The sequence below is a fragment of the Rhinolophus sinicus genome, chromosome 7 (genome assembly GCF_057876585.1).
Source record: "Rhinolophus sinicus isolate RSI-liver-muscle chromosome 7, RSI-T2T, whole genome shotgun sequence".
Classification (NCBI taxonomy): Eukaryota; Metazoa; Chordata; class Mammalia; order Chiroptera; family Rhinolophidae; genus Rhinolophus; species Rhinolophus sinicus.
This window is the reverse complement of record NC_142507.1, coordinates 49,561,349-49,581,676: the sequence shown is the minus strand read 5'-3', so window position 1 is coordinate 49,581,676 and position 20,328 is coordinate 49,561,349. Positions and strand designations below refer to the sequence as shown.

The 20,328-nt window shown below is 41.7% G+C and overlaps 1 protein-coding gene across 6 annotated transcripts in view; it reads left to right on the top strand.

The window, feature by feature from the left end:
* WARS2 (tryptophanyl tRNA synthetase 2, mitochondrial) overlaps window positions 1-12,916 on the top strand; it is a 75,079-nt gene extending 62,163 nt beyond the window's left edge. For all 6 annotated transcript variants that reach the window (XM_074318611.2, XM_074318609.2, XM_019730589.3 and 3 more), the window contains 2 exons: window positions 9,147-9,265; window positions 10,790-12,916. In XM_074318611.2, coding sequence (XP_074174712.2) covers window positions 9,147-9,265; window positions 10,790-11,238 — 568 coding nt within the window. In that variant the 3' untranslated portion in view covers window positions 11,239-12,916. The remainder of the gene's footprint in view (window positions 1-9,146; window positions 9,266-10,789) is intronic.
* Window positions 12,917-20,328: the final 7,412 nt, after the last annotated feature.

The window sequence follows — 20,328 nt, the reverse complement described above, 5'->3', positions numbered from 1 at the left end:
GGTAAGTGGTGTTATACCCATTTTACAGGTAAAGAGGTGACGTTTTAGAGAGGTATCACTAAGTCTACTCAAATAGGATGAGAGTGATTACCTTGGCCGACGGCTTTCTCTTTCTCAAGAAATTGAACAGAGAAATATGGGAAGAGAAAAGATAATGAAAGCAAAAGCTGAGATGACAGGCAAATGAGGAAACAGAGTCCTCAAGAAACTATGAGTAAGCAGACCCAAAACCAACCCAAAACATAGAGTATAGAGAGAAACGGTTGGTTGGAAATGCCCGGCTTGGTAATTCCTGGGAAGAACTAAGGTACCGTAAGGTCTGCGGATCGGACTACCGACATTGAGAACAATTGAGAGAATCACTTCTTAGACCGCTTTGGAGACTCCCCGTTCTTTAATTACAGCCTTTCTCTGTGATTCCCATCTGTCCCAAATTTCTATGAGATCCTGAAAGCTGCTGGCCAAACCTCATTTCAGCAGTCCGCTGATGTCCACCCACCACTGCCAAAGCAATAATTTCCTCTCTTTCCCTTTCCAGCTCCCAGGCACGTCCTCCACTAAACCGGAGCCCTACTAGAAGGCAGTCTGAGAAATGTAGCTTCCAGGCTGCTAGCCCCTGAAAATCAGGAAATAACCCAGAAGGGGGGAAAGGGTGCCGAGATGTCACCAGACAATCCAGTACACTCTCCTAAAAGCACTGGGAAGGCGTTTGTGCCTCTTCAGGACAGCATGAAACGATCCCATTTATCCTTGCAAAAGAAAACCTATGGAAATACCGAGTGTGACTCATAGGGCACAGGGCTCCTGGGGCAGTCTATTAAGAGGCGCCTTCACTTGTCTGTTGGGACCAGGAGATGACAGGAAAGAGGAAGAGAGTGGATGGACTTAAGAGATGTGAGGAGGGAAAAGGGCGAGGACTTCATGACGGGCAGGACGGAATATTGCAGGAGGACCAGCCACAAGGATGTAGAGATCCATGCAGTGTTCTCTCTCTTCCTGGAGGCCTAATGCCCTAGGAGGTAAAACCTTCAGTATCTCTCTCTTCAGTATCTCTATACCCAGCAGACGGTACCCAGCAGTAGGTCTTCAATGACTAATTGCTAAATTAGAGTCATCACAGTATATCCAACAAGCAACCAGTGACGGCAAATTAATCATTTACGAAACGAAAAACAGCACCAAGCTCTAGCCCCAGCCAGGCTGGTTAACGGCAGCAGCACGGAAAACTCACAAACACAGCCAGAGAAGGGGTGGGAGGAAGAGCGGGAGAGAGAGAGAGATCTCTGTGAGCAGATATATGTAGGCAGTGATTATTCATCTAGACACTAATTCTGCCAGGGGGTTGGGGTTGGGTCCCAAATAAACGTAGATGCAACGAGGAACTCTGCGAAAGAAAAATGGTTCAGTCACCAGAGAAGAAGATCAGACGCATTATTGTGTGACAGAAGTTATAACAATCAAAATTATGAAAGACTTTTGTTTTATGTTGTGTCTAAGAAAGCACACTCAGGGTAAGTTAAAAAAAAAAGAAAGAAAATGGAGAAAAAGAGAAGACGTATTAATATGGATATCATTATGTAGGGTATAAATTTTTTTAAAAAGCAGCACTAAATTATTTGAAGTGAAAGGAAGACTATGAGGAGAGAGGTTGCAAATAAGCCCCATAAGAGAGCGGAATCAAAGACAGTCTGAATTAATGTAAAGTGTAAACTCAATGGATGAGAAGTGAGGGCCAAGATAAATTATAGGAGGTGAAAGGAGCAGCAGGAGCAGAGGGAAGAAAGACGAGAAACAAACAAACTAAAATCAGATGAAGAAGCCGGAATGGAGCAATAGGACCAGGTGAAAAAAATTAAAATGTTTTACATCCTTTTTTTTCTAAAAAAAAAAAAAAAAAGGCAAAACCTCACAGAATTGTAAGAAAAGAGGCAAGGATCCGACATAAGGCAAAGACGCATGCAGAGTCATTACGAAAACGCAATGTGTTTTCTGTTTAGTTTGGTTGCTTTGTAAATCTGGAACCATTTTGACATGTGGAAATATTCATTTTGATGTGCTTAAAGTGTATTGATTATGGTAATTGTTTTTTCTGTGTTAGTTGCAGTCCATTGTGATTTCCTATGGGCTACTGTAATTGCTTTTTAACCTGCCCTGTTGGCTAATTTGGTTCGGGCGAGTCAAGGGGACCTCTGCATGTCAGCCTCACTGTAATTACAAGACAGGAGTAGCCAAGTCCAGTCCAAGAAGAGAAATGTAGAAAGGTGGGGCGTGTGAATGTAGATACACCTCAGAGAGGAGCATATGCAAGGCTATGAGCACGGAGGGAAACAGGAAAAGGAACGTTTTGGTTGTTACTTACTACTCATTAGCCAGAGACTTTCGGTTCCTGGCCGCGTGGAAGAGAGCCCTAGCTATCATTTTATGGAATTCCCTAAATTCATTTACTTGCCTTAGAAGAAGAGAAACCACTTCTTAATCCATTGTCATGGTCCCTGCAGTTTGCCTTTCTTAGTCATTGTTCTGTCCCTGTTTTCCCTAAATTAAAAGAATTCTCAGAATTCCTCCCGCATGCCGTTTATGCTTTGCGATGACCTAATCAGAGATGTGAATTGTCAGTTTGAAATGGGTTTTGTACCCACACATATCAGCATCGCTGCCCGGGCCTGTGCCTGGCTCTGGGATTATATGTCCATATTGATGTTTGTGGTGTGAGTCAGCCATTAGAAAGTAAAATGATCCAGATTTGAAAAAAGTCACAATGTACCTCACACCAGGGTCTGTGTTTTTATTTTACCATTTTGTCCTTCATGACGTCACATATTAATGAATGTACGTTCTATCGGTAGCGAGTGTTTACTGAGCTCTAATTATCAAGTACTATGTCTGGTTATCTTATTTAATCCTTGAAACAACTGTAGGAGGTAAGCACTGATCTCCATTTTACAGAGGAAATGGAGGCTTAGACAAGTTAAGAAACGTGGCTACAAATTAAATTAAAAAAAAAAAAGAAAGAAAAAAAGAAACGTGGCTATGATAACCCGCCTCTCGCTGGTGGAGCTGTGACAAACTCAGATAGTCTGACTTCTGAGTCTGTGCTTTTATCCTCTATACTTATCACGAACTGATTTTATCATGATTTTTATCTTGATATAAAACTATAGTGACTTCCTATAGATTTATAATGACTTCCTCTTAAGGTAATTCATTTATCCAATAAGCATTGAGCTCCTCATACATACCAGGCAACTCGACTGGGTGTTGGAATTACATTGAAAAGCCAGGCAGACAGGCTCTCATAAAGCTTATATTCTAACAAGAGAGAAAACAATATATAATTAAATAAACAAATAAATGAAATAAAATAATTAGGTTGGGATTATAAATAGGATACTGTGAAAAAGAACAAGAGAGGGAAACCAACTTTGGGGACTGTAGTTAGGGAAGGCTTCTCTGAGGAGGTGATATTTAAGCTTAGACCTGAAACAAAGAAGCCAGCACTGCAGGCTTTGCGTGTATTATTTTACTCCCCAAAGAACCCCATGAGTGGGAACTATTATTAGTCAGTTTTAAAGATGGAAAAAACAGGCTGAAGGAGGTTGAATAATGTGCCCAGGAACACCCAGCTGGTCAGCAACGGAGCAGAATCTGACCCCAGAACCTCCTGACACCAGAGTCCACATTCTAAGCACTGTGGCCTTGCCTTTATGTGAATCCATGTTGTATGTGTTTTTTCAAAACACTTGCCTCCTGCTTCTTTCGTCTTATATTTTTCCGCATCATTAAATGTTTTGTTTTGTTTTCGGATTCTTTGTTTTGTGTCTTTGGCTAGATAGATTGTGTTGTCTTTGCTTTTGTCTACTCCAGTGATTCATTCAGAAGGTGTACTTGCTGTGTTTCATCCTGGTCGCGATCATCTTTGAACTAACCAAAGACCACCCAAATGAGAACACACGGAGGCTGTTAATTCAGAGCTTGCCGCAGCAAGGGAGTCAGCTACCATCGCTTGTGTTTCTAGGGGCCTCGAAGGCAGGAGAGCAGTGCAAGAAGTGGTAGAGGAAAGGAAGGATTCCGGCATGCTTTCTGATTTGAGGTTGTCGCCATTGGGGAAGCTAGAGGCTGGCTAACTGGAAGGGGGGCACCTTATGGGATTGGTTTGGGGAACGCAATTCTCTGGTTGGTCCTGAGCTGAACAAAGATTGGGACTTCGGCAGTTACTGGCCAAGTCTTGGCTTTTCTTGGCCAGTTGCTCCAGAGGTTGTGGTTTGGCTTCCTCGTTTGGTTGCTCCCAAGGTTTGGGGTCATAGTTTTTTGGTCATGTATTGTCTGGCCATTAGTATGTCAGTTTCTCACTTTAAAAAAAAACACTTTTTGAGTCTTTTAAAAAGCATTCCAAGCAAAAAAAAAAAAAAATGACAGCGTGCGGTCAGATGGGTCCCTATCCACACTGGGACCCCCAATCTATACTCACTTCCTTTTGATTTTGTTAACTAACCTGGGATTTCCAACAAAGCTGGTTGTTATAAATGGATTGATTTTAGATTCCATTATTTTATATTTCAAACTGTGACCAAAATTTAGACTTTATGTTTTCAGTATTTACAGCCCGTCTTAATACCTCAGCATCTCCATTTCTGAGTTCTTGAGTCCTTAGGTTTGATTCAAAAAATTTCCCAGTCCTTTACATGCCTCATCTATAAAATGGGATTAAGTCCAATAACAATACATTAAAAGCGCTTAGCACTTGTATGCACAGCGTATAGGAAGTGTTCAATAGCTATTAGCTACTTTCCTATCATCATAGTAATTATGGTTATAGTTCACAAAAAAGATAGCTTGGCTAGGTTTCTAATGCCTTTTTCTCTCCACCCTGTAAACACTGTTCCATTGTATTAGCAACCTGATTTTTCTTATTTTTGTTTTTATTTCCTGACTGTGGCCTATAGGATTTTTGCTTAAGAATTCAAATATTTTTCTGGGTCGTGTTTCAGTGTTTCGTCCTGAAACTCGTTGGGCCCCTTCAGTATGCGTGCTCAGTTTTGTCTGTTTGCCTGTTTGTTTTTAACTCCGTCAGGTTTCCTTCTCTTTTCGGTGATTGCTTCTGTCCAGATGGGCCTGATGCCTTCCTCAGGAGGACCCTTCTCTTAGACCAAGGGATGGTCCGAACCCCTTATTTGCTGCTTTTTCCTCTTTCTCTGAGTCCTTGAAAAGCATCACGGTTCTCCTCCAGATCACCAACACAACCTGTCCTATGCCTCCGCTGCTCACCACTCTTGATCCTTCTAGTATGTGTTTGGTTTTCTTTGTTTCATCATTTCACTTTCTCTTCATTTTATTGTCTTCTGTCACCACCTGTGTTTTCTCCTTTTGTGGCTTCTTGCTCTTGTCTTAAAACAGCCACATCTTTTTGAATCCTATTGGAGTTACCAAACAGTTTCTGTTCAAAAAACAAAGCAAAAGTATCTGTGTCTCATAAAAGTTCATTTTCAAATGTCTGATCTTCCTCGGGGTACGGTAGTCTTGCCTTTGTCCTACACTGTTTTTCATAGGCCCCGTACTGGGATGTTTTTTTTTTTTACTTGCTTGTGGGTTTGATGGATTTTTATGTGTTGGGTGTTTAAAATCCATACTGAAACCAGAAAACTCTATTCAAATAGTGTCTGCCAGCAGACAGAATCAAAAGGGCCTCTGCCTACCTTCTCTCTACTTGGATGCTAGTTGGATTCCCCGCTGAGAATTCAACAGGAAAGCAGAATACGGTGCTATACTCCTCATCCAACTGTTTGTGTCTCTCAACTAGGTAAATACTGCCGGCCTGAGCTAGGTTTTCTCTCCCACTGCCTGCCTGGCTCTTACATTCTCTGGTAAGATGTAGTCCATGAAAAAGAACCGTCACCGGGATACAATGCTACAGAGCTCGTCCTGCTTTAGTCTCTCCCCTTCGGCACTTTCATTCATTCAACGAATGTTCCTTGAGTGTTGCCCATCCATAGCCAGAAAACCTTCTGTGTCCTGGGGTAGAGCAGTGGGCCCAGCAATGGGGGCATTTGCTCTGACCACGTCCCACAGGAAGCTCAACCAGTTGCTCTTTCAGTTCAGTTGACCTTCACCGTTAATGCAAAGGCTTCTCAAATTCAATCCTCAGTTTTAACTCTCAGTACTAGTTTTCAGTTATTTATATTTCCTCTGTCTTCATGGATATTCTAGTAAGAAATTCAGATAGATTATCTTGGAGCACAAAGCTGATATCATGTCAAACTGGGAACGTTGATTCTTCCATGTTGAGTTTGGGCATCAATGTGGAATATTTAATGCCACTACCTAGTAGGAGGGCAGAGATGCGGTCCTGAGCCTTCCGGGAGATGGCAGAGCTAGAGACAGAGCCCTAGAAGTCATCAGAAGAGAAGAGGCATGTGGCTCCGCGTGTTGATAAGCTCCCCGGTGGTGGGAGAGAACATGAGGGCCAAGACTGTATTTTTATTAATAGAAATGTCTCCATTTAGGGGACAAAAGGAGAAAAATAGCCAATGCATGGCACTGTTGATTCTCTTACTTTTACCTTCCAGTGAAAATTTACACATAAATATTACGTCAGCTCTTGGTGATCCACCTTGCTTAATATGCATGATAACCCTGGGCTTTGTTTCTCCCCTCACAAACTGCCCTATTTCTGGCCACGCTGGAGAGAAGTTGGAATCAGAGTCTGGTAATGAGGGACCCTCTAGTTATGTAGGGGGTGTGTCTTGAACAGTTTTCTGAAATACAGGACATATATACCATGGTAAGATTTTATTCCCTGCATAACCACCGTTATTTGAAGGCTTGCCAAATTTTAGGTACTGTGTTAAGCACTTTACATGCATTGCCTCACTTAATCTCCAAAACAATAGTATGGGGTGAATATTATTACTCCCATTTTATAGTATGAAAGTTGCCTATGATAGAAAGTCTATGATTTACCCAAAGTCACACAAGACAAGAATGGCAGAGTCAGGATTTGAAGCTGGCCTGACCCCAAAATCTGTGCTCTTTTGTGTGTTCTCTTCTCTCTCTCTCTCTCTCTCTCTCACATACACACACACACACACACACACACACACACGGCAACTGCATGAGTACATGAGGGGCTATATATCCATGGATTTGTTTAATAAATAACATTTATTGCTTTCACGTAAAAGTATATCAAAGAGTTGTTTGACACCTAGTGTTTATTTAATATTAAAAATATTTAGCAGCTCTTCTTTTGGAAATATATTCAGATTTTTTTATGATATAAATATTAGTTTAATTAACTGACAGTCTTACCTTGTTTTTGACCAGAAAGTATTGAACTTTCATTCATTAGATTTGTCTCCATAGGACTTTGAGTTATTATAAAAAAAATTTTTTTTCCACTGGAATCAAAATTTTCCCCTATATGAATACTCAAAAGATCTGTCACAGAATAATATAAGTTCCTTATGGTTCTGTAACTATAGTATAGGAACACTCTTATGCATCTATTAAAAAAATTATATTAATGAAGACCACATAGAAACATGGTAAATGCCTCTTAGGTTTACATAAAAGATGGTATGCATATTATAACTACAGTTATGTAAAAATATGCATCCATATAGATAAGAACAAGGACTGGAAAGTAATTTGCAAAAATAAAAATAATTGCAAAATTATGAAGGATATTGCAAAATTTTTCAAAATGTCCTCAACTATTTTACTGTCCTAGTGTCTATGCTAGTCAAAACTAAATTGACTTCCTCCTGCTCTAGACAACTGTGTTAAATGTACCAGTAGCCCATGGACAGTAATTCACAAGGAAAATAAAAGATCTCTGCCAGTATTTCAAGAACCACTAATTAATCAAGGAGCTAGGAGGTTCTCCTCTCTATAACAAAACACCATGGCTGTCTAGTGGTTTTCCTTTGCTGTGGCTGTTTTGAAAATCTGTTATTTTTCCACTTAAAATGTACAATTATTTAAATATTCAAGTTCACTTTAAGGCTGCTCCTTTCACAGCGGGAATATGAAACTTCCTTGATCAAGAAACGACAGCACTTTATTAACTGTATTATCAAATGTAATCTCCCCAGCCAAGCATTAAAAACTTAAAATCACCCATCTCCTTCCCCGATAATATTTCCGTATAAAGTTTTCCCCATCCAGTCTTCTCTATAATGCTTAATTCTTCCCTTGTTTGACGATCTAATGCTGCAAGCTTTATGTATGGGATTAAAATAATTATCAGTAAAGTCCCTATATTCTGATAATTTTGGGTTTGTGTCTTCATTTTTTAATAAAATAAAATGTTAGAGAAAATTTAGGTCTCCTTTGTTCCTTTCCTCAAGCCCATTGTCTTTCCTCCTTCTCTGGGGGAAGCTACAATCGTGAATGCGTAAGGGGCTTCCACTATGTGTTTACACTCACACAAGCATCCGTAAACAATGCGTAGTCGTATTTCCATATGTACATTTAAGATGTACATAAATATCAGCGAATGCTACATGTCATCAGCAACTTGCTTTTTCTGTTCAGCATTTTTGAGATCTGTCTACATAGTACTGAGAGATTTTGTTCATTTGTTTTTTTTTCCCCTGCAGCATATTAATTGTCCTGTGATTGCAATTTACTTGAAAACAAAGGAGCATATTCCAAAAAGATCTTGGGTTACTCCCTGCACGACAGGGAGGAAAACCTTTTGCCTCAATAGCTGTCTGCCATGTTTGATTTGAGGAGTAGGGTGGAGTGTCTTTCAAGTGTGAGCCCAGGCTCTGAAGTAAAAAGCATCTGGTCAGGGCTAGGATAATATGTGCTGACTTGGTGAGAGAACGAGGAGTGGTTTTAAAATACAATTATGCTTGGAGCATGTGCTATTTAAGATACCATTCCTTCCTCCCAGCAAGATCTTGTCACACGGGTGTTGATGGCTATATTCCGCTGCGATGGAAGAAAGAGAACTAGAGTAGACAAACGTCTCTTTGGCATTTGTCTGATACACGAGATAAAGACGTGGGTCTCCACATGCCCTCTGTAGTGGGTGAACGTTTGTTGAACACCACCCGTGAAATAGGTACAGGAAATACAGCTGCTTGCAATATCATTTCCGGATAGGCAGGAGTCTTGCAGAGTTTCTCTGTCTTTTATTAAAGGTCCACACACGTTCCTGTTGGGGAGGATCAAATCCAGCACATGGAGCTCATCCAGGATCTCGCTCGAGGGTTTAACAAGAAGTACGGGGAGGTCTTCCCGGTCCCCAAGTCCATTCTCAGTAAGTAACAAACATGTGGCTGACCCATCAAGGTATGTTTTGGAGAGAGGATTGGATGACGAACTGAAGCTTAAAACTTTCTTGGGGCTAAATTTGGCTTTCTCGCGGATGGGCTTCAGGATTTGTAACTAGAATCCCCATTGTTTCCTGTCATGTAGGACTAGTAGACGTCATTGGATAATTAACTCCATTATCCTCATTGGATAAAAAACAACCAAAAAAGCTTGAAAAGTATGGGAGAGACTAAAAGCTAAAAATAATCCCTTTCATTTAAACAAAGTATTACATAATTTATCAAATATATATATATAGACACATCTCATTTGGTAGAGCAGGCGGGCTAACTTTGTGTCCAAGTCCTGTATCTAGTTAGTGGCAAAGCTGGGTTCTACACTGAGTTCTTCTGATGCCAAAACCAGTTTCCCTTGCCGTCCCTGTTCACAATAAAACAAAAGTCATGAGACTGAGAACTGCCAGCTCATAATCTAGGTAAAACCAAGTCCTCACACTCTGCCTTCTTAAAAGCACAGCTCAGGTGGAACATACAGTCCACCCACTTGAATCTGAGCCCTCAGCTGCAGCTTGCAAGGCTATGCTAGTCTAGCATCTTCTTAAGGAAAGAAGCTGTAAATCTCTATCAACATTTTTCGAGCTGTGTAAACTTGTGGCAGGGGCAGGAATCACTGAACCTAAGCTCTGTCCATCTTTATTAAGCTGACAGCGTTTTCAAGGAGTATAACGTGTGCCTAGGAACAATTTAGAAACATAAGGCGGGTATGAATTTCTAAGTTATTCCAACAGTTCCCACAGAGAACTTCAGAGCACCGACGCACTGAAATCAACCTTTTAGCAATAAGTAACATTTTAATGTTTTGGCCTATTATGATTTTACCTATTTCAACTTTATATGTTTCTGTAATAGCCCTAAAATGGGCAATTATTACTAATACTGGTTTATGAAGCACAGCTTAACATCTTGATTCTATCAGAGTAATAAACAAACTTCGTGTGTGTGTGTGTTGGTATATACTTATATAATTGTGGGTAAAGAATTTGACGGATTGCCACACACTGTTCAAACTAGTTTGGGGAGAGGAAGGGCAGTGGCTGTGGGTAGAGGTGACTAGCTAGTAGAGAAGGACAGAGAGCAAGAGAGAGGGACAGGAAAGAAATAGTACTTTTTTAAAAGGTTTGCCCAGCAAAAACAGTGTGATTGATACAATTTAATTTGTATAAGATTATGCATTTTTATGTGTATATATGCATTCAAAGATGCATAAAAATATGATCGACAAAATGTAAACAGTATTATTACAAATTTCAGATATCTCTACTTTCATGCTGGTATAAATTGCTTGCATTTTACACAACAAGTATGTGATATTTATATAATCAGATAAAAATAATTAAATCCTTTGGTATTGGCATTTTTTTAAGATGTAGACATGGACATTCCTGGTGATTTTTTTTTTTAATTGCTGTTTTTGTTTTGGGCATGTGTGTGTGTTGGTGTTTTCACCTAAGCCTCAATGAAGAAGGTCAAATCCCTCCGTGATCCTTCTGCCAAAATGTCAAAATCAGACCCCGACAAACTGGCCACCGTCAGGATAACAGACAGCCCGGAGGAGATAGTGCAGAAATTCCGCAAGGCTGTGACGGATTTCACCTCCGAGGTCACCTACGACCCGGCCAGCCGTGGGGGCGTCTCCAACTTGGTTGCCATTCACTCCGCAGTGACAGGACTCCCAGTGGAGGAAGTGGTCCGCCGCAGTGCTGGTATCGACACGGCTCGCTACAAGCTGGTGGTGGCGGACGCCGTGATTGAGAAATTTGCTCCAATTAAGAGCGAAATGGCAAAACTGAAGATGGACAAGGGCCACTTACAGAAGGTTTTACAAGCTGGGTCAGCAAAAGCCAAGGAATTGGCATATCCTGTGTACCAGGAGGTGAAGGAGTTGGTGGGGTTTCTATAGGACGTTTCAGCTCATCTCAAAAAAGGCTTTTTTATTGTGTGGTCTCTGTACTCCGATAAAGGCAGTTTTCCTCACAGGCAAAAAAACAACAACAATGATAGTTTGGGGACATTTGATTTGGTGTGCCTGATTACCGGCTTCCTTTGATGAAAAGTGCTTTGTAGCCTTCAAACAGAGCAATGCTCTGAATCCCCTCAGCAAAATGCTGTGGCCAGAAAAAAGAAAAAAAAGCAAAGACGTCATAGCTGTCCCAATCCTCAGTTTTTGAGGCACGCTCCTGGGTCTGAATTTATCCACACAGATGTGACTGAGGTGAGCAGTAATTGGCAAATGGGGGTATCATTTGTGTCTCTCAAGCATGTATTGTCACAGGTGGACACTTTATCCTAACCCTTTCTTAATAATATGCAGAGGTCTTAGAATTATCATCGTTGGGATACCATTTGGACCAATTTGTGTTCACATCTCATAAAAAAAAATTATTATTATAGTTTGTTTGTTGCTGAGATGGGGCCTGCTTTAATCTTTTAAAACTGCTTAACTTATTTCCCAAGAGACCACATTGACTGTTTCAGCAAGTTTTGTTTCCTTTTTTTTTTTTTTTTAATTTAGAACTACATGATAGAACCTTCTGAGAAGGTTGCATTATTTCAACTTGATTTATTCATTGTACAAGAACCCAATTTCCTGGATTATGTTCTTAATAAGTACTTCCTTGCATTCTTCTGTCAGTCTAATCTCCCTAGCCCCCTGTGAAATATATAGGAGACGAATTGCCATTTTATCCCTGAGGAAAGTGAGGCTCAGAAGTACAGTTACCTTGGACAGTATCCCTCAGTAAGTGAGAAGCAAATCCAGGATCAAAACCTTTTCTCCTTATTCCTAAGAGCAGTGCTTTTGCGATCAGCACAAAACCCTGAGAGGCGGCATGTCTGAGACTCTAAACAGCCTTATTTTAACGGTGGGTACTGGAAATACAAGACCTGAACTACCGATACTGTTTATATCAGAAATACACCGTTTATATCAACCGACAGCTGCCTGCTTTACCTCTGGATTCAGCCCACCTCAGTCACATTTCCTCCACCAAACCCCCAAGGCAGGGCCCAAGTTCAGTCTCCCAAGCTTATTGCAGAGATTCTTCTAGGATTCTCTGCCAGACTCCTACAGTAGTGAGGCCGACAAATCAGATTTTCCCAGTGCATAGAAGCTTCTCATCTCACCCCACCTCAGTCTCTAAGTAAGAACAAGTCACTGTGAAACCTAGCTTCTCAGCACTTCCATTTTCCACACCTGAAAATGGAAGCGATAACCCTGACTTACCAGGATCTGTCAGCAAGATTGATTTTATAAGAGAAATTGCTTATTTTTTTTTGCCAATGAGTATAATGATTGTTATTTATATGTAAAAGAATAGTATATTGGGTGAAGAATTTTTACTCATGTGTCTTAAGGAAGTAGAGTGGTCCTTGTACCAACAGATAAAAATCCACAAAATACCGCGTGGCGGGATCCAAACTGAAAAACCATTTTGGGGAACTTTTTTTGGAACAGGGTCTCTATAGTCTTAGAGCCTTTTGGGGCATATTTCTTCCAAGACACTTTGCTTTTTCTTTCAAAGGAAACCCATTATGAATACTGGAAAATGACAAAATTAAAGATGGACCTATCAAACTATTGTCTGTCTGTCTGTGTGGGTTTTTTTTTATCCCCTTGCAGCACCTTTCATCCATAGAACTAAAGGCAGCATGGAAAGAATGTCAGGGAAGAAAAACTAGATGACTTGTGACAACTTCCAGGAGCAAAACCCTGCACAGGTGAGGTTGGGCTTGTGAGCACCCTGATATTACTCTTTGAAAGTGACCCAAAGGCTCATCAGGTCCACAATCAGCCCATAATGATTGAGAGATATGCCCAGGGATCTCAGGATCTCTGATAAAAAAAAAATTTTTTTTAATTTAATTAATTAATTAAAAATTAAAAAAAACACACAAAAAACAGCTAATGCTAGACCCTAGATCTATTTTCACATCCCTTCCACTTAACCATTTACAGGCCTCAGCACAATCTTTTTTTCTAGATGAAGAATCGGGGAGAACTCTCTTGTGCCTCACCTCAAAAGGTGATTTCAATTGTTATTTTCTGTATATTTTATGGAGAGTTGAAATGATGACGGATATTTCAGATAGTTATAATAACGGTCAGGTAACTCGGTGCTCTGTAGCTCCACGCACTGACAAACCCCATTCCAAACCCACCCTGATGGACTGTCACTCAGCACTCAGTGGGGGTATCATGCCTTTTGTAGGTGCCTCACAAACATTTATCAAAATAATGTCAGAAAATGAGCTAGCGATTCCTAATAAAGTGTGAGGCTTATTAGTTTGTTTTTCATGAACCTTTGAAACACCTTGAAGATGCTAATCAGAGAATAATAACTGTCACTATTGCGTATCAGACACCATACTAAATGTCTTAGCACAGTGTTTTCCCAAGTGTGGTCCCATAGCAATTTGAGTACCACGTGGGAACACATTACGAATGCAAATTATCTGGCTCTACCCCAGATCGACTGAATCAAAACTCTGGGGATAAAGCCAGCATCCTCCCAGGTAACTCTGATGCATGCTAAACTTTGAGGACCACTGCTTTACATGTATTCTCTCATGCAATCCTCATAACCCACTAAAGTATGCTATTATCAGTCTTATTTTATTAAGGATGAAACCGAGACATAGGAGGCTGAGTAACTTGCCCAAGATCATTCAGCTTCTAAAAGATAAAGTCAGGTTGTCTGTTCCAGAGCCCTGCTAGGCCACGGTGGCTCCTGCAGAATGTCATCTGGTGTGTTTGGGGTAATGTGCTCTGAGGCTGCACCGTCCAACACAGTATGTGTCCATTTAAATTTAAATGTATTCGAATTAGATAAGTAACTCACTTCCTCAACAGCGATTTCAAGTGCCCAGTGGCTAATGGCCAGCACATTGGACAGTGCAGATAGAGACTATTTCCGTCACCATGGAAATGTCTTTTGGACACCACTGCTTTAGGCATTCAGCTTACTGGATTGGCCTGTAAGAGACCAAGCACATACAGCTGAGGACTCTCCCTGGAGAATTCATGAAGCTAGCAAAAGGATTACGGAGAACGACAGACCATAGAGCTTCCCAAACAATACTTAGATGATAAGAGCTAGCGTGTATTATGTACCTGCTCTGTGTGGGGCACTTTGTGTGTTTATATGCAATATCTCACTTAATATTTATATCACCCTTATAAGATCGGAACTATTGGTGCTACTTTTTCAAATAAGTAAGATTCAGCAATTAGCCTTAAGTCACACCCACAGTATTAGTCTCTAGTTTCTCTTACTTAGAAAGCCAAGGGAGTGACCTGCCCCTTCTTGACGATCTAGATTCTTCTCTCAGCACTTGGGATGCCCTATTCATGTCCCGTGATTTCAGCCCTTACATCTCCCTCCCTCTTCCTTCCTGTGCCTTCTTACTTCAATGCTCATATAGTTACTCCCCCAAAGTTCTTCACCTGTGCACACAACAGGCTTTAGGTTGCTTTCTCCTGCAGCCTTTGTTTTCCTCCAGGTCACTCTGTCAAGTGCTGTGTGCCTGCGTTACTGGTTTAAGGGGGTAACCGTGCCCTGTGGCAGCTCTGGGTCTTTAACATGACAACTCTGTGTTTTTTCTCACTGACTATGCGTTCTCCTTGTGTGATCCACATCCTGTTTGCACTCTGTCAACCGGATGGGCCTTTTAAAATTTCGTTGGCTGAGAAGAGTCCATTCCAAGCAAAACTGAGCTGAAAGCTGACTCCCTGTCACCATCACGGAACATTTTCAAATACCCTCACTGGCAGAGCAACCTGGAGGCTTTACTGTTAATCATTTTAAACCCTTATATGTTAACTTTCAACAATTCTGGTATGTTAGCTAGGGATTATCTTCTTTCTCCAGTAAGGAAACGGGGGTTCAGAGTGTCAGTGACTTATCCTCGGATATGTAATTCAGCAGTATGGCAGTGTTTATGCAGGGCCTCTTTCGTGAAAAGCACAGGGGAACTAGAACATGCCTATGATGTAGAGGAGTTACTAGCTAACAAATGCTGGGTGAGCCTGGGAATGAGGGATTAACCAAGATGTTTAGGAAAGAAATACGATACCAGGTAGGAGAAATGGGGTTCTGAAGAGACACTAGGATCCGGAAACATGAAAACATTTAGGGAAAAGCAAATCCATGCCATCTGTAAGCAAAATGAGGATGGAACTATTAAACTGAGCCATATGAAACTGTCAAGGTTTGGTTATGATTTTTACCAACCAATCTGGTAGCTCCCTGTGGATCAGCCTAGTATATCCAGTAGACAAGCATTTTGTAGAGCACCTATTTTGCTGGCATTATCTAAGCATGAAGAATTAGAAATGCAGCACAGCGTCCACCCTCGGCCTTCTTGACTACATGGAGATAAACATGGAAAGTCAGTAAGAGGCAGACAAGGAACTCGAGCCAAAGTGTTTTGAGCCATGCACTTCTGGGTATATCATCTATGGCATTAGGTCCTAATTATTTGGAATATGGCTTCCAAATGTCACACTCAATAGTTCTCAAACAAATAGAATATTTAGCATTTGTTATAACCATGATGGCCCTCTGGCATGCAAACTCTTTTTTTTTTTTTAATCCCCTCCGCACTCCTACTGATACACATACACGCTAGGCTAGGCTGGCAGTCACCATTTTCTAAAAGTGTTTCTGAAAAGCAGATGATGTGACATTATATGATTCTATTTAGAATAAACTGGTCTGATTTTTACATAGTCACTGGCTTATCATTTTCCACCTTAATCCCTTTTTCAAAGAAGATTTTAAAATACAGACTCCTCCTGGGAAGAAAGCCAGCCCCGTCTCCTATCTGAGAACACAGGATGAAGAAGCGAGTGTGCCTGGTGTTTACCACCAGGTCTCCCTCGCTCGCCTGTCCCACAGGGAGCGCAATCGTCAGTTCAAATGCATAGATCCAGAGAGTTCCCTGCGTGTGCAGTAGCCTCCCCCACAAAGAGGAGCTAATTTAAGAAAACAAAGCACTATGTGGCTTGTCTAGACATGACCATGGGAACCAGACCTGGGGAGGAAAGTGTTCCCACCATGAACCAGACAGCTAGTGAGCAAGAAGGGTGTTATTCCTCAGCAATATTCCAGAAGAAAGTCCTCGTTCTAGAAGCGGAGGTGAGGACTCATGGGAACTTAGTAGATATGCAAATCCAAACTCCACACCGGACTTACTAAATGAGAAACTCTGGGGGTGGGACTCAGCAACTGGTTTGAACAAACCCTTCAGCTGATCCAGCTGCACCCTAATATTTGAGAGCCCCTGTGCTGGAGGAATAAAAAGGGAATAAAACCCAGCCTCTGTCAAGGAGTCATAAAAACAATGATTGTCTTGACTTTCTGCTATTTCCTCTCTGCCCACCTTTTCATCAGATTAACTCAAAATAATTTAGCTTAAATTGTTTTTATTTATATATATGATTATTTATAAACAGGCGAGACTGGAGCACCTATTTTCAGCAAAGCAGTCTACTAAGTGCTGAGCTCAAACATACAAACATTAACTATTAAATTTCACAATGACAGACCCCATGGGAGATCCAAGATGGTGGAGTAGGTAAACACTACCTGCGTCCTTCTGTGAACACATTAAAATTACAACTAAATTATAGAACAATCAACCTAGAGAACCATCAGAAGTCTAGCCGAGCAGAAGTCTTATGACTACACATATAAAGAAGAAGCCACGTCGAGACTGGTAGGAGAAGCAGAGATGCAGAGTGGGCCCCACACCTGCATGTAGTGGTTGAGAATCAGGAGCGATATCTCAGCCGCAGAATTTCCCCCCAAAGGAGCAAGGTACCCCAGCCCGCCCACACCAGTCTCCCCAGCTAGGCGGAGTACTAGTGCCAAGAAGAAGAGTCCCCACAACATCTGGTTGTGAAAAACAGTGGGGATTTTGACCATCCAGGTGGGAAGGAAGGCTTCGGGAAACCCAGACGTCCTCTTAAACGGCCCGTGCACAGACTCACTCTCTCGCAGGCACTCACCTTGGGCTCCAGCGGAGGGACGGTTACTCAGGGGGCCTCGGAGACATACAGGGGAGCAGACTGAGGTGTGAAGCTTTGGGGGAAGACTGGAGGACAGTTGGCATTTTCCTTGCATGAAGTCCTCCTCCCATACAAGCAACAGGCAGGCGCCATCTTTCCCTGTTGAGCCCGCCCCTTCTGGCCAAATCTGAATCTGATTGGCCTGGTGAGCTCTACTGCTTCCTTCTGCTGATTCACTGGGACTGTACCCCACCCACTCCCCAACGCAGGAGGCACTTTGTCTGTGAGTAGCCTGCCCTGCCCACATTGCACTTTTTCTTAGAAAACTATCAAAGTCTGGCAGGCCCTCAGAGGGTGGCAACTGGCCTCGGTGTGCTCTAAGGTTTTTGCTGAGTAGCTCCAGGCCCAAAACCAGAGTCTACATTAACCTGGTGACCACAACTCTTTCCACTCTAGTGACTCCCTGAGACCCTGCCTCACCCAATTTGCATGTGAGGCTCTTATCAGTGGCTGAACCTCAAGGGAGCCAGCAGGTGGCAGAAGGCCTCGGGGTGTCCTGGTTCTTTGCAGAGCTACCCCCGGCCTGGTAGTGGTGGCACATATCCTCGGTTCATAGTGTGGCCTCTCCCATGTGCCTCCAGGTTTAGTACAGGCAGCAAAAAACTGTGGATCACTTTGTAGCTCCTACCAGGTAGTTCCCAAACAGTCACAGGCAGTGGGTGACCTGGGCCTGCACCAGGGCCCCTCCCAAGAGGCCCCAGAACCAACATATTTGGAGATTGGTTCAGACCACGACAGAACACCACCCAATTAGCCCCACAAGCGACACACACAAAGGGTGGTCTCAACAGGCACCAGAGCCAACTGGGGTAAATCCTACTCAGTGATGTAAGCCCCCACACACACACAGCAGCCCATAAGCTGTGGACGTGGCCAAACTTCACAGCCAGTCAGCCTAAGGGTCAATCCCACTCACTGATGTGCCAATAGCAACCAAGTCTCAATTGTAACAGGAGGGCACACACAAGGGACACTTCTGGAGCACCAGGGGTAGGTGCCCAGAGAGACTGTGCCAGTGGGCCCCACAGGACACCTACTACATAAGGCCACTCAGCCAAGACTGGGGTACATAGCAGATCCACCTAACACATAGAAACAAATAGAGGGAGGCAGCCAACATGTGGGAACAAAGAAATGTGTCCCAAATGAAAGAACAGGAGAAAAATTCAGATAAAGAACGAAATGAAATGGAGGTAAGCAACCTACCAGAGACAGAATTCAAAACAATGGTTATAAGGATGCTCAAGGAACTTAGTGAGAACTTCAACACAGAGATAGCAAGCATTAAAAAGTACATAGAAACCATAAAAAAACTAGTTAGAAGCGAAAAATACAGTAACTGAAGAATGCACTAGAAGGAATTACCAGCAGACTAGATAAGCAGAGGATCAAATCAGCGATTTGGAAGACAAGGTAGCAGAAAATACCGAATCGGAACAGCAGAAAGAAATAAGAATCCCCCCCAAAATGAGGAGAGTTTAAGAGACCTCTGGGACAACATCAAGCATAACAACACTCACATCATAGGGATACAAGAAGGAGAAGAGAGAAAGCTAGAGATTGAGAACCTATGTGAAGAAATAATGACTGAAAACTTTCCTAACCTGGCAAAAGAAAGAGACAGACAAGTCCAGAAAGTGCAGAGAGTCCCAAACGGGATGAACCCAAACAGGCCCACACCTAGACACATTATAATTTAAATGGCAAATGTTAAAGACAAAGAGAAAATCCTAACAGCAGCAAGAACTGACGGGGTGGTAAACACACAATGTGATATATAGATGCTGTATTACAGAATTGTACACCTGAAACCTATGTAACTTTACTAACAATTGTCACCCCAATAAACCTTAATTAAAAAAATAATAATAAAAAGCAGCAAGAAAAAGGCAACTAGTAACTTATAAGGGAGCTCCGATAAGACTGTCAGCTGATTTCTCAACAGAAACTTTGCAGGCCAAAAGGGATTGTCACAAAATATTCAATGTGAGAAAATCAAGGACCTACAATCAAGGGTACTCTACCCAGCAAGGCTATCACTTAAAATTGAAGGACAGATAAAGAGCTTCCCAGACAAGAAGAAGCAAAAGGAGTTCATCACCACCAAACCAGTATTACAAGGAATGTTAGAGGGACTTCTTTAAGACAGGGAAAAAAATGAAAATTATGAATAATAAAATGGCAACAGCTACATATCTATCAACAATTACTTTCAATGTAAATGTATTAAATGCTCCAATGAAAAGATATAGGGTGGCTGAATGGATAAGAAAAACCCTTATATATACTGCCTATAAGAGACTCACTTCAGATTGAAAGACACACACAGACAGAAAGTAAAGGGATGGAAAAAGGTATTTCATGAAAATGGAAACAAAAAAACAACAAAAAACCTGGGGTAGCAATACTTATACCAGACAAAAGAGACTTTAAAACAAAGGCTATAAGAAGAGACAATGAAGGGCTCAGAAATCCCACTTCAGGCTATTTATCTGAAGAAACCCAAAACACTACTTCAAGGGGATGTGAGCATCCATATGTTCATTGCAGCACTGTTTAGAATGGACAAGATATGGAGGCAGCCTGGATGTCTGTTGATGGATAATGGATAAAGAGGAGGTGGTACATATATGTAACGGAATATTACTCGGCCAGGGAAGGCAATGGGTTCTTGCCATCTGGGGTGGCATGAATGGACCAGGAGGGTATTGTACTGAGTGGAGTATGTTAGACAGGGAAAGACATATTCAATGCGATTTCACTCATGTGGAATCTAAGAACAAAATTAACAAACAAAACAGAAACAAATTCATAGATACAGAGAATATTTTGATTGTTGATAGATGGGAGGGAGATTGAGGGTGTGGGTGAAAAAAGGGTAAAGAATTAAGAAGTACAAATTGGTAGTTACAAGTCATGGGG